At 44.4% G+C, this 15,403-nt stretch overlaps 1 protein-coding gene across 3 annotated transcripts in view; it reads right to left on the bottom strand.

Annotated features, from left to right (window-relative positions):
- The window catches only part of sema6bb (sema domain, transmembrane domain (TM), and cytoplasmic domain, (semaphorin) 6Bb), a 130,098-nt gene that overhangs the window by 16,825 nt on the left and 97,870 nt on the right, over window positions 1–15,403 (bottom strand). For all 3 annotated transcript variants that reach the window (XM_086116697.1, XM_086116698.1, XM_086116696.1), the window contains 3 exons: window positions 14,836–14,976; window positions 14,386–14,463; window positions 11,047–11,105 (listed from right to left, as the gene is read on the bottom strand). In XM_086116697.1, coding sequence (XP_085972823.1) covers window positions 11,047–11,105; window positions 14,386–14,463; window positions 14,836–14,976 — 278 coding nt within the window. The remainder of the gene's footprint in view (window positions 1–11,046; window positions 11,106–14,385; window positions 14,464–14,835; window positions 14,977–15,403) is intronic.

Genomic DNA, 15,403 nt, shown 5'->3' on the forward strand with positions numbered 1-15,403 from the left:
TATGTGATTTTTTTTTTTAGGCTGAGCAGCTGGTGCGTCACCGTGATAAAGCGCGGTGGAAATGCTCATATTTGTACGAATCAAGCCGCCAGTTTAACCGCCGATTTCTTTTCCTGCCACGTAACCCAAATTGTCGTCGTTTTAACAATCAGCTTTACTCCCCTACAAGTCAATATTTTTGGTTTCTATTGCAAGCTTTCTGTCAGTAAAATCTTTCATGAACACAAAGCGCCTGTTGCGACACATTAATCACTGCAATAATTAGCCGGCGAGGTGCTCTTACATCATGGTTTCGAGTAAAATCCGGGTGGGTGACTGTACCGTGAGTATAATTCATATTCTCATTTATGGGGGAAAAAAAATAAAAGCCATGTTGAAAAAGGTTATAAACTAAAGAGCGGCCAGTTCGCTCATTCCAAACAATCCGCCCGGAGGGTTCATCTCTCACTCGCCAAATCAATCGGGTTAATCTCTCAAACAGGCCACGTCCGTAGATCACATCACGGGCATGATGTAAGACCACCAGCCGGTTTTTATGTTAACACCTCCGCCATTCCGGCATTCGTTGGGTTCCTGGCAGACATAACGCAAAGTCCAGCGGAATGATTACAATGTCAGCGTTGGACATCCTCCGAGGGCCTGATTGAGACCACCCTCGGCTCCCATTTGTTCAACAGCTGCAGCAGCAGCAGCAGCACCTGTTGTGTTAAATCACAGACCACCCTTAACCTTAGCAAAAGTGCTCATTTTGCACACTTAGGACGTTCCCGGGCAAAGAATGTCCTCCAAATAATCGCACATATCGAATTAGGACTTACGGATCAAAAATGTATTAATAGCCGCCTGTCTGACATTAATAAATGATGTAAAATAGAAAATAGATGACTCATCCGTAATGCTTTAGTCATGTCCCATTTTATCAAAGACACATGTTTTGGCATTCGCTTTATTTTTTTTTTAATTTTTTTTTTTTTTAAGGATTTTCCATTTGTAATTTTATTTTGTTTTAAAAAAACAACAACACTATTTTAGTTGTTCGTTTAGGTTTAATTTTCTCTTTTAGTTTTTTTCCTCCGGACAGTTTTGAAATTCCCCTTGAAAACGCCCCCGCCTCCGTGACAGAATGATCGGTCATAATCGCGGCAGCCAGACTAGAGAGAGCAACTGGATCGATGCGGGGGGGGGCTCCAAGGGTGGATTGCAAATTTACAAGTCAGAAACTCAGAGAGAGGAGCCGGAAAGATACAAGGGAGGATTTTGATTTGAAAGACAGACGAAGTGGACAAAGAGGACAAGTTTATTGATGTGTCCTGCAAAAGTAGAGCAAGTGCTTCATGCGGAAGGCGCCCGCTGCGGGGAAGCCGGAGAGTAAAAAGGCAGATGAAAGACGCCTTAAAAATTTATGTTACTACTCCTGTCTTGAAAAAAATAAATAAATAAAGATCGTTACAAATGCACACAAGCACAAAAAACTTTGTAGTCACAAACTGAGTGGATAGCAGGGTACAACTCTGGTAAAAAAGATGAAAATGATTGATGAAAACTTTCGTTAATTTTTGTTATTATGCATTGGAATACTGATTTGTTGCTAGGCAGATTTCATCTGGTTCATTTATTATTGCTGTGGACCAAAAACGGGAGACCAGCGCAGGGTGGTGGATCTGAAACAGGGAGGCCTGCGCCGCTTTGAGAGTACTCACAGCACGACTTCAATCAAAACGTCTCCTCTCTTCGCTTTCAATGCGACGCATCCGTCGCCACATTTGGCATAAGCACATCTGTGCCGTGAAGTGGGATTGAAGTGGCATCGCAGTCTTCTAAGACACTTGAACTCAAACAGTGGCGCAACACATGCAGACAGATAGTATAGCGATACCCAAATGTACATATTTCTTATCCTCTGCAAAGAACGGCCAATATTACTGTGGATTCCCGAGAAGCTGTGACCGTCTCGACACATCTCCAGCTGTCTGTGCTATACTGCCGGTCAATTATTGCCGGGTTTTTTTCCACGATTGGAATGGCTCGGTAGGGACTACCATCAGCATTTTTCTGTAAATAATGAATCCAAAGTAGTAACACATAATGTTTCTGCCATTAAAAAAATACAATAAAAAAAGAATGAGCAATTCTGTAGTATTCGGCGACACAAACTATTTTCTACCAGCTGCAAATGTCAATATGGAGCCACTGTCGCTTTTACAGGGCCCTCGCGAGCCCGCCTCCGAAACCGCAGCCATTAGAGTGGAATTGGACCAAACCGCCACTGTAAATGTGATAACAAATTCCCTCTCCTGCACACAAAAGCCGCACGCAACTTTCAGCAGCCGGCCAACAAAAACAGTCAGCTGTGCACGTGAACGGCGCGCCGCAAACAAAGGAATCTCCCGTCAAACGCGTTGGCGGACCTCAATTACCGAGTGATTGCCCCCCGCTGCTGCACCAGCCAAAACAGCGCTCTGTTCCTCGAGGAAATATTTTTCGCGGCGCCTTAATTGCTTCCTTTTGCAGCCGCGGCTCGACGGCTGAAAGGGTACGTCGTGATACGCGAGCGCTTTGCAGGGGGTGGGGGGGGGGGGGGTTGCTTTAGCGCGTGCACGCGTACGCATTTTGCTCACCAGTGAAAGCAAGGTTAGTCAAATCCAAATCTTAAAGGACCACTTTATTGACGTTAGTGAGGCCATGTGTCCTTGTCCTTTAACACAACAAAAAATGTACTTTACATTATTCTTGCTTTGGCGTCACATTTTCATTGCGTAATTAATTGACGAGTGACAAATAAAATAATGCCGTGAACCCTTTCATAGTGGATTTTTGTGAAATTCACCTATTCGCAGATTTCTGGGGGAAACTTAGCCTCCAATATTTGCTGAAATAAAAAAAATAAATCACCTATTTGCTGTTATATGCTCATGACAAAACAAACAAAAGAAATGCTTTGGCGATATCTTGTGGCATTTTTGTGACAAGGAACTATGTTGAATCAAGGGGAGGAGCTTCATTGAGTGAGGCCATAGCCTTGTCTAAAAAAGTGCTTTGTTTCTAGCTTGTGGAAGTTATTTTGGGGAGGGCATTAATTACTTGCAGTTTCACTCCACCCTGCTTTCACCCTGGTGGGTTTTGACAACATTTCTCGCAACATGCCTGTCAGCTCGGGCCATGAACTGGAATGACGATGATGAGGATTTTTTATTTTATTTACTTTTTAAATCAGGTCCAGGCAAGGGTCACGTCACGCGGTGACAACCTGCCGTAAGTGGATGTGACATCTTGTAGCGTCTGTCCACGCCTGAATCAAATTGGAGTCGTTAACATGTTTGCATTGGCGGTTTTCGATTACAAAAACACTGTCGCATGCATGCATGTTTCAGACAAACACAGAAGAAAAAAAAAAAGCAACCGGGAAGTCAGTCGGCAGAATTGCGTTCAGCTCCAACATCATTAAAGTCCATTTTGCCTGAGTTTGGCTGACTGGCAGGCCCGTCTGCTGCCGGGAGCGGCTGCTAATGGAGGGCGCTTGCACAAACGCATTCGACAACACAAACAGGGGAGGGGGTGGGTGGGGGGGAACCGGCTCACATGGAGACAACCTTTGCAATTTAATGAGATCCAATACAAAAGCTGGATCACGGTCTGGCTTGACAAAGAAAAGCGTGTTCCCATTTGATTGAGGCTGCCAGGGAAGTTTTCATTTGACACCATTTTCCTGACAGTAATTCCCCCACAAAGTCAAATCGATGAAATGCGGCTAAGCCCTGGTCCACAGCGGCGGACATAAGTGGTGGCCAGAGAGTGACCGGGGCCACCCCTGGATCAGGGTCACTCTCTGGCCGCCCCGCAACGAGGAGAAAATTTGGTTCTGTGTGCATTTTAGTTGATGACACCCTGACTGTAGATGGTACCATAAACAATGACTTCTCAGTTATGAACACGTGTGCTTTGCAGTGAGGTTTTTACATTCCTCTTTTGGCAGGTTTTTAGTGCATTTACGGCACTAATTATTATCATTATTTTTCTAAAGCTCTTTAAATCCGGTCAGAAAGTTAGCATCTCTCAATATACATCGATAATCCTTCGCAAAGATGTACAGTACATTCTCAAATGAATCCGCTGATTTTCTTGTAGGCGTAAAAAGCAGGATGTCAGCGAATCACAATGAATAATCTTCAGCCAAAATGAGTCTGAGCTGAAAGTACTGCATTAATTAATTCCTCTTCTTTCAAAGTTACAATGTGTCTCCCTAAATAGTGTGTTGTCATCTAGTGGTAGACAGTGGAATTGCACGCAAAATAAAGAGGAGAGAGAATAAAAGGGTCACCTGTCATGCAGTTTTAGGTACGTAGGCTCTCCGAGACATCGTAAAAAACATTTTCAGGAGGGAGGTGAAGCAGGAGCTTTGATTGACAATTATTCTGCAGGTGTTTTGAGCACGCATTCACATCAATAAGCTGTTAATTTTTGTGTGTGTGCGCGGGGCGGGGCGCATTGGGGGGGAACTTTTGCAGGTGCAGAAAGTGAACAGGAAAATGCCGGCAACAGCTGTGTCAATTCAGCCTGATTATTAAGCTAGTCTGCGATGAGGGTCACACGTGCGCGCGTACACACACAAACCTGCATCCAGTAGATATTTTGCCGCCGTCATCTGTTTCTACCAAATGCGCCCACTCCCCCCCCCCCCCCCACCTCCCCCACCTTCCAACTCTGAGCTCTCACGCCGCTTTGATCAAAAGGATTCCGTAGAACGCAGGAGCATGTCCCCACATACTCATATTTAAAGTGTGTGTGTGTGTGTGTGTGTGTGTATGCAATCTTTATTTTAATAAACACGGAGAAAAGCCCCGCAGCTCCACAAGGTAATAAAACGCACCCTGCCTGCTTGCCCCCTCCTGAAATTAAATTGGCCTTTTGACTTTATTTATTTATTTATATATTTTGCGCAAAAGTGAGGAGAACGCCATGTTGGATTACTTGACATTTCTGTCAGATGGAGAAGTGGGGGGGGGGGGGGGGGCGCGCTCAGCTCCTCAGCTTCCTGTTTGATCCACCACTTTTTTTCTCCATTTTTCTTCCCCCCTCACGACTCCTCGCCTCTGATGTGCCGAAGCCTTTCCACCCATCACATCCTCAAAGTTGGCCCTCGTCTTGTGATCTCTCGGCCCTTTCCCTCGCTTACTTGGTGATGTGATTTACTAACAACCCCCCCTCCCCACCTCCGCCATCCCCCCCCCCCCCCCCCCCCCCCCCGAGAGGAATCACCCCTTGATATCAATTTAAGTGACACAGGCCAGGGGGACGAGATGAAAATCGATTCTCCTTTGCAGCCGATGCTTCTTCTACGTGGCCCGGGGGAAGGAGGGCTCGGTTCTCCAAGCAAGGTCATATCCATCTCTCTTTGAGCGCTCATGACAAGGCGGAGCCCAAATCAGTCTTGCACTGACTGGACTGACGAGGCATTAAGGAGACGCGGGGGCGACTACAGAGCCCAATAAAGCACTCCGGTAAATGACTTTGCTCCTTTGTGAAAAGCCGCAAAAGCAAAACATGGTTTTGCCTCTTGCACGGAAAGATTCTCTTACACTGTTTGGATGTGCTATTTAAAAAAAAAAAAAAAATCAAAATAAGCCATTTGCCAACATTTTCTTTTAGTTTGGAAAACAAGGATTTAACTAGTAACAAAGTCCATTTCCCATCAGGTTGGTGACGACAACATCAATAATTCTGTTTAATTAGATTTTTTTCTTATTTATAAAATTCTGTGTTATTTTTCGTCACTAAAAACAAACGAAAAATGATAGCGGGCCAAATTCATCAAATCCTAATGTTGCCGTTGACAGTTTGTCATAATTAGACTGAAACAATGTCAGTCTTATAGCTTGTCACAATCCGAGCTAAAACAGGAAGCTGCAAAAAAAAAAAAAAAAAAAAAAAGCACCACCGAAAATGATGAAAAAGACAAGCGGCACTAAAAAGTTGATCAGATCATCAAAGCCAAAGCGCTGTCAAACTTCCCGTGGCGACAAAAGCGCCGACACATCGGGCGGCGGCGCTGCTCGGGCGCAAAGAAACGAGCTCGGCTCGAACAAAGATGGCACCGAGTCGTCGGAGGGTTACGAGTGAAGCCGAGCGGGGAGGGGGGGGGGTGACGAGCGCAAACGTGTCACTTCGACGAGTCGTGATTTATATCAGCGGCTCCTCGGTGGACTTTCAAGTGCCAAAGTCAATTTGAAGAAAAGCACGTCAGCTCGCAGGCAGCTTGTGAAATATTTCAATGGGCTCCCTCCGCCGCTCCGAACCGCCGAACGACACAAGGCAGGTGCAATCATGTCAACGCGCAATTTAGTGTGGCTTCTGACCTGTAGTTATTCCCTCATTTTTATTTATTTCTTTCTTTCTTTTTTTTTTTTACCTTGAATTGGACAAATGGCTGTCTGAACGTTGTCCTTCAAAGTTCTTAAAGAGACATCGCCGCTTTCCCATAAATTCACGTATTCAGCGCCAGCCGTTTTCAAAACAGACTCGATCCCCACTGCCGGCCGCTTGAGAGCATTTTGACGGATCTTTCAAGAGCCATACGGTATTGTGCTCGGCGACAATGCAAGAGAAACTATCAAAATATTTGAGTGGGAAGAAATTGACAGATGGTGCGGGCCGGTAACGGTGGTTTTAAAAAGTCCGGGCTCCAATAACGGCTAAAACTGCCCGTCGACGCTAATGAACGGAAGGGGACTTCTTAGCAAGGCAACAATACGATTGGAAGATTGCAGAGTTGAATTAAGAAGCCGCCTCTTTGGAGTTAATTGCCTCCAATTAATCCCCCCCCCCCCTTCTTCTCAGAGAGCTGAGCGGGGAGGGGTGAGCAGTTACGCACGGAGGAGGAGGAAGAGCGCAAGACGAAAGGGGCACTGCAAACACGAATGTATTTTTGCTCCGTTAAATAAAGTGCATTTCCCGACTGTCGCGAGTGATGGGAAATTGTGACTTACGAAGAGGAATTAAAACGGAAGAGGAACGTTCACACCTATTCATTTATTTGAACTTATACAGGCTACATAATTTTCTTGGGAAGTAAAATTGATTGGGTTCATAAATGACATTTTACAGCTGTAAATTTAATAGTATGACACCGCGGGATTTTCACTCATGTTTATGAGGCCGTCAGAATGTAATATCGGCCCATGCCTGCAGTATGTGAGACAAACACACACTCAGTTTATAGCAGCATGCTCTGTTCGCATGCGAGATGCCTCAACTTATCCGACTTCCGACACATTGGAATTTTAACGTTAACGTGACAAGCTGTGATTGACCTCCTGTTCTTTATCCTCGACTCAAAAGCTGTGCTTTTCTCCACTCTAAATCGGAAAATTTAGGTTCAAGCACACCACTCCAGCTATGTATAATAGTATGTTGGACCAAGAGCAACGAATTTTTACTGAACGAACTTGCTGCCACTTTGCGCTTCTTTTTCGACGTTTTTGAGGAACAGCGACCAATCTGCGCATCCGACAACACTGCAGCTCTCCCCGAGCTTTTTGGCTTTCATTCGCGCGGTGCACTATAATCTGCACTAAATGAAAAATCCGAACATCTTGTTTGCTCGAAGGCCCATTTTGGGATCCAGCCAGTGCAAAACAAATGTTGCAGAATGCGTGATTTCACACTTGACGGGTGGCGAGAGGCGCTTGAGACACGCCAAGAGGTGCAGACGAGAGATTCAAAAGTAAAAGTGAGGATGAAATACGGGCTATTTTCTTTCATCACGTCCTCATTTATCTCGATAAGCACACGTTAGGAAAACGTGAGCATACTTTTTGCTTTTTCAAGGAGGCGCCTTTCGCAAATGAGTTCACTCAAATTAATTCACTTTGGATGAAAAAGTCCGGATGAGATCAGAGTTTCGACAGCTTAAAAAAAAAAAGATCTCACGCATGCAAAACTGAAATATGGAAGCACATTAATAATGAATAGGCTTTAATAAGCCGGCTAGTTATTAAAACTTAATCAGGAAGTGGTCGGGGGGGGGGGGAGGAATAGAAATCGTAACAGGAGTGATTGGCAGTTAAAAATTTTCAATCACGTTAGCAGCACATAAGACTGGGTTGCCCTTTAATGATTGCGCACCAAATCGCGTGTCTCACTCTTTCTCTCTATTTAATTTGCATTTTTTTTGTAGATGGACAAATGTTGCTATCGATTCAGATTACTATGAGCACAAGTCAGGAGGAAAGAGCGAATCAAAAAAAAAAAACACGGAATGTTGAAAGTTTAGGACCACTTCCCACTTTAAAAACAAGAGCAACGTCGACGAGCTGACAAAAATAGGTTAGCTAATTTAATATAGCCTCCCACTGCTACGGTTGGAGCTTATTGTGTTGCCCCCAAGGGTGGTCAACGAGAAAGAGTCGCTAGTGTACCGTCTTTGAATAAACAGGATTAAAATAAACACATCCTGGTGCATTTATGAGCTGCTCTGGGGCTCCAGGGACTCCACGCACAGACTGGCTAAGCTGAGCCAGCAAGCGCTAATCCACTCATTCGCTGACTCCCACATCACTCACCAGGCCACGCCTCTCAAAGCTACAAAAAAATTCAAAGTCACACGTACTAAAGCGTAGAACTCGAGGATGGCAAGTCCAAATGGACAACATTAATACCCGCACCTCACAAGCGCATTTTGTACTGGTACGATACAAAAATCAATAGAATCGGCCATTTTGAAAATATTCGATAGCTGCAAACCTCAGAGAAAGAATTGGAATGTTCCATGCCACTTTTGTTTCTGAACGATACCAGTACGAGTATTCACAATGCGGGACTCACGGTTACCGCTACCACCTATAATAGCTGCCATTTCATACTATGCCAGATAATTCTGAACAAAGATCGTTCTGTCTTTCGAATGCACGTGACGATTCACCCGTACGTCAAACGGCTCGCAAGGAAGACGTATTCCACATCCGATTTGACATATTTTTATATATATTTTTTGCTTTGAGTATCGTGACTAGTATCGGTATCTTTCACGAGCCCTCGATGCCTTGAAATAAGGCCGCTTTTGGCCCTCGACTCTCGTTTACTCGCCCGTCGCCATTTTAGAATATGAATAAATACCGCAGTACTGCACATTGGTTCAGTGTGTTTGTTTTATTGCTGCACTGGGACTCGTAGGGTTCGTGATTAGCTATGAATCCAGTGTAGCATCTGGTAGAATGCAATTCATATTGTTTCTATTAGTAACTTGCAGAGGAAAAAAAATAAAAAACAATCCTCAAGTAGCCAGATATGGTTACAAATGATTAGCGTTAATCCATGGGTAAGCAGTGGGCATTTCTTCGGGCTCTCCATCCCTTCCCCCCCCCCCCATTGAGATTTTTCCAGCAATCTGAAGTGGCAGCGTAACATCAAACGGGGATGCTGATCTCCAACCGGATTTTGTGTGGTGATTAGCCAATATTTATCTTTTCTTTTCACGGGGAGCACACGGCGCATGAACTCGGGCGACTTTCAGAGGCAAAGGATTAATTTGCACACACTGGAATTAGTGCTAAGATGAAAGAGAGGAAAGTGAGGTCGGTGTGTGTGTGTGCGTGTCGGGGGAGCATCCAAAAACCTCATCTGGAGTCGATGGTTTAATATAAAATACGAGGTGAACCAAAATTGAATTCCGTAAGCCGGAGGAAAAAGTTAACATGAAGGCGGAATTAGCTGGAGGAGCACATAATTAGCCACAAGTTGCTGGAACAAAAGCTTTAAAAAAAAAAAAAAGCGTGTACATGTAAGGACAGAGTAAACAAGCGAGAAGAACAAAGTCAGCTGAAAACACGCAGCGGGAGCGCGATCGCCGGCTCCCGCGCTTAAATCAGAGCGGCCGGCTGGCTTAATGTTGGATGGCGGCGGCGCCGACTCTCGCGGGGGGGGGGGGGGGGGGGGCGCCGCTCCGTTGTTTATTTGCGTCGCGTTTCATCTGGCGCGCGCGGAAACACGCACACGCTTGTTATCGCTTACTGCTAGTGGCGGGAAGAAACCAAACACTATTTTTGTTACTTTCAAGTACATTTGCCATTTTATGCATATAGACATAAGGTGTATTCTTTTTTTAAGGTCGTTTAACACTTTTGTTCGTCAATTAACAACGTCGGCAAAGTTATGGGAATGCGACGTTGAGATAGGATAAATGCCATGCCAAAAAGAGCTAATGGGTTAAACAACAACTTGCGACATACTGGAAGGGAACTTGAGTGATTTAAGTGTGAAACTAGAGATTGTTTTTGGTTGTTTTAAAAATTGGTCATGCACATTTTTGACAGTAAAGGTCATTTTTTGCCGGGATGCTCATCATCACTTTTTTTTAGATAGATTCTAGACTTTACTCTGAGTACCCACTGATATTGGGTACTTTTTGGTGTAGAACATTTAATTCAACACAATGACAAAAAATTGTGAACAAAGACCTTACTCTTTTTCTGACGCAGATTGATGAGTCACCGGTTTGTCAAACTGCAGCAGTATAGCGCCAACTACTGCCCAGGAGGATTTACTCGATGTCAGATTGCGTTTGCCTTAAGCATTGGTGGCGAGTATCGGCAGCTTCCATGATGCTCGATACCTTAAAATGACAGTTGGCAACTCCTGGGCAGCGAAAATAATTTTGCACGTCGACCAACTTGTTCCAACAGAAAAACTGCGAACCCCCATCAAGTTTTGAGGCTTCACTTCAATGAAACTGAACTGTTCTAGATTTCGTTGAACCACAAAAACATGGCATGATTGTCAAGAAACAACCGGAGTGTCACAAAGAGACGAGACAGGCCCCGTTTACTGACTGCGACCTTGCTTTTCAACAACAGAGACTCCCCACATTTCGTTTTGTGCAAACAGGTCCGTATGAAATCATAAATATAGTTAAGTATTATTGTAAAACACAATGAGAGCTCGTTTCCAAACCCCGAACACTGTGTGACAGGCCTTAGAGTCTCTAGTTTTACTTTTAACAGGTTTTTTTTCTCCATATCAATATCTCTGCTTCTACAAACAAGCGCAGCTTACCGTCGCAGTCGCCCAAGTGAGCCACGTTTCCCTGCTCGATGTCTTGTTCAAACGGCAGCCTGTCAAGGAGGAAACAAAAAGAACAAAAGATTAATGATGTGTTAATGCGTTCGGAAATATACTGGCAACATATTGGATACAATTTCTTGGATGCTCAAGAATTTGACAAAAATCATCCCAAAACATGCTCTACTTATTACCGTGACTTCAGTTTTGTGTTTCAAATCCGACTCCATTCTGAAGGAGAAAAGGCTCCTCAAACACAAGCTTTGTAAAGCATTCATTGGAAATAGAAACAACCAAATAGAGAGAATGAAGATGCCCCCGTGGCTTTATTATGACACTAATAACGAAACACGGCACTAATTGAAAGATCAACGGATACCCGCGGGGAGTTGAATGAAGAGGCTTAATGAGCCGAGTCGCAAAAAAAACACCTTGGTCAGCATCTTCGCCGTTGACGTTCGCTATTGATGGGGTGAATCTCAGCTGCTGTGTGTGTGTGTGTGTGTGTGTGTCATGCAGTCACTTTTGATGAGTTTCACCATTGACCCAAATTGGTCACACTTCTGGGGGAGGGGACGTACAAAATTATTTATTGAATAATGTTTGACGAAGGAGCATGTGGTTCGCATATCACAATTGGATGTTTGGCTTGATTTTTCTGTTGATTTATTTATTGACGACGCTGGGTCATCTCTGCTCCTCCTGCCAAGGAATAACCGAGAAAGACAACTGCTCGTGTTTTCCCGTGGTCATTACACCCCCCCCCAAAAAAAAAAAAAAAAAAAAAAATGTTGACCCCACATTTATATTTCAGACCCTATTTGTGTTCTCCAGGTGTTCAATTTCGCACCCCGGGCAGCCTTTGGTCTCAAAACAATGCAATATTGATATCCAAATGAATTTTCTCCAGCAGAAAACAAACGCTCCAGTTTTATTAGGATCCCTTCTCTGAAGATTTCGTCATATATCATTCATAGCTGGGCCGCCGGGATTGTATTCGTGGTAAGATATCACGCAACATCCCTCTCCAAGTTTGGGATGCCGCTACGTCAAAAAAAACAAACAAAAAAAAAACAATAATAATAAAAATATGATTACATTGTGATTTGCTGCACTCACACCTGAGCCTCTGAAAATGTATATCTTCAGTCATATTTGTGAGTAACTTGCATTTAGGCAAATAACGGACGTTCAGAAAGTGATCATCACTGTGACGCCGTCAGAAACGCGTTTGATAAAAAGTGAGTCCAACTGCCGACAGCTGCTTCAGATTGATACATTTTGCTGACCTTATTTAGCAACGGGGGAAAAACGTACACGAATACAAAGTGACGGCGAGCGCCTTTGAGAAGGCGGATTTTTCCGAGGCTGGTTCAATTGAGTCGGAAGCCCTTGAAGTGCGCCCTGCGTGACTCACTTCGTCTGTGACATTTTAACAAACTTCTCGGGCGGGCGATAGGAAGCCGAGATGAAATGAGAGCCGACCAAAGGAAAGAAAACACAGCTGCGAAAACAGAGTCAAGTAGTACTCGGCCGCCAAGCTGCTGAACACACAAAGGCCGCAAAATTAATTAGGCGGAAAGTGATGGCCAAAAATATCTAATTAGGACTTGGATTGAATATTTCAAAAACACCTGACACTTGTTTACAAGCATAGCAAAAAACTAAACAATCGATAAAACCAAAAAAAGTTCATATTACGAGATGAGCGATTAAGCTGACTTCATGCGTCACGTGAAATTGCCTCGTCCACGAATCGCTTCAAAACCTTTCAACAACCATCGTTTGACCTCAAAAGTTGTGAGAGTCAATACAGTGGTACCTCTACTTATGAAATTAATTGGTTCTGGAAGAAATTTATGAACTAGAAAATTTTGTAAGTAGAGGCGCGTTTTCCATGTAAATGCCCTAATCCGTTCCAAGCCCCTCCGAAATTCAGACATAAATGTTTCCCGAAGCATAAAAATGCTTCAAAACATGTAACAAATACTGTACATGTTACAATTAGATTGTTGCACAATAAATGATTGCTGCGCATAATGTAAACAACAAAGAATAAAAATGATGGTCATTTAACTTTCAACTGCGTCCTCATCATTGTTTGCCCTCTTTAGTACGTGTTCTCTCTCAGAGGTGGTTTTTGCCTGGCGTTTTGTCAAGAACTGATCCGAGGATGTTTGCTTTCGTCGGCTTTGAACGATCCTTCGAAAATGTCCAAGGCAAACATCTGCATAGTGAGCAATTTTTGGGTGATTCACATTTACGTCAAACTACTATATGGCCCGAGGGGCGAATGACGAGGATGCTGCATAGACACATTTTTATCTATATACACACTTAGACACGTACGGTAGAGGTCCCTCTTAGCCAGGATGATGCTAGCTAATAGCCAATGGCAGAGCATCTATCAATATGTTGCGTCCAGGAATTCCTATCTTGAAATTTCTTTCGCGACAAGAGGCAATATTTTCCCGTTGAGACGTTTCGTAACTTGAAAATTTCGCATGAAGAGACGTTGGTAAGTAGAGGTACCACTGTGTTATGACAGGTTTGTGTTCCGGCCACGCTTTGCAGAAATTGGGCTTGTGTCACGTCATCCCGCCTGGAGGAATCTCCCTGGAACTGGAAGCAGAATCGATCGGCGAGCGGAGCGGCCTCGTTAAATCAAATCAAAGGACGGCCGACGCAAAGGCCTTTTAACGGCCCGCGCGGGTATTCACAGGCCAGCTTTGTGTGTTTTCTTGGCTCCACAATCGGCGATCTCGGAGCTCCTAATTTAATGAGCTGTCTGGTCGAAGCGCAGGAGGGAGACGGCAGCGCAGGTGAGAGCGCGCCTTACACCGCTAAGTGAAAGAAGCGGCGGTCTCATGCGGTGCTAGCAAGAGACATCTTGAACCAATCGCGGGACTGACAAGCCACGTAGACGGCACAGCTGTTCCTCTCAAAACAGGAATTCCAAACCATCTTACTGAAAAACGCAATCGCCGGTGCGACGCCGGGAGATAAACTCGAAGCTCTCCCGTGCGTCACTGACGGTCTGGTTTCCTTCAGGCGAGCGCGCCTAGCATCCATTTTGGAATGATGGTCAAAAAGTTCAACCTTGGTTTCACCTGGATCATAACACACTTCCCCATGCATTTTAACGCTCTGCTTGTATGCGTTGTTGCTCCTTGTGTGTTCAAGGCTCAGTTGTTTGAAGTTTTATAACCACTAGAACCTCGGTGCTAATTTCTTAGAGCCCGTCTATGGCATTTCGCATTCCACGTTAGCATAGAGCTAGCAAAAAAGTTCACGGTCAATGGAGAAGAATGCATGCTTGTGGAGTTCTGTTACCTGGTTGCGGGGCGCAGGAAAGAGCAGGTGCTTCCTCTGGTCCAGCCGCAGTATGGGTCCCTGGAGGCGATGCAGTTCCTACGCGGGGAAACCCAACGTCACACTTGCACCCAGAATCGGATCGCCAGGACAGAAACTCTTTTGGGTTCATTCTCCATTTCCGAGCATGAAATGAATTTGGGGATGGATTTCCTGCGTGCGTGGGAATTTCCAAAGGACTTTCCAGCTGTGTGAATATCCACCTGGAGCTCTCATTTGGAATGCAAACGCTTGGTAATGCGGTTTGAGATTTTGAAGGGGAGATTTGGACATGCATGCTCAGTGTTTATGCAAACAACTGTCATGAAATAAAAATACAATTTTTATACCATCTATTATAACCTTCGGTTTCACCGTGGCGATTTGATTGGAAGTGCGAGGGCGCGTGTGGAAAAGCAGCGGTCGACTCACTTGATGCAGCGCGAGTAAAGCTGGCAGCGTGCCACGGGCACTCGCGCCACGCAGGAGGGGAAGGCCAAGATGAGCGTGTGACTCGCTCGATCCAGAGTCAGAGACAACAGCTGCCTGGCCTGCGGAGAGTCACCGGCGCACCTGCAACAAGGATACACACGCAGGGCACCACCCCCCCAAAAAAACGTTTACAGATCAATAAATTATTTTTTTTTTTTAAAGAGATGCAGTTAGTTAAATTGTGTGGAGAGTTTTTCTTTTTTTTAAGAGACATTTTGCCACGTTCATAAACCAGAATATCTTCACGAACTAGATTTCCGACGATGTACTTGAATTGAAAAGTAAGAAGAGGGCGGGGTCATTGAAAATGTGTCCAAATATTAAAGAATGGAAAAAAAGAAAGAAAATATCAACGAGTTTATATATATTTTTTTTTAATCGAGTCTTACACTGCTACTTTCTTGTCTGATTTGCAGCCAAAATTGACGCGTTAAAATAAAAATAAAAATCCCATTTACTCCAAATTTGGCTTGGGTACAAATAAGTTATTGTCTGTCTCCGAACGACG

The sequence above is a fragment of the Hippocampus guttulatus genome, chromosome 7 (assembly GCF_054856545.1).
Source record: "Hippocampus guttulatus isolate MCC_2025c chromosome 7, RoL_Hgut_1.0, whole genome shotgun sequence".
NCBI lineage: Eukaryota > Metazoa > Chordata > Actinopteri > Syngnathiformes > Syngnathidae > Hippocampus > Hippocampus guttulatus.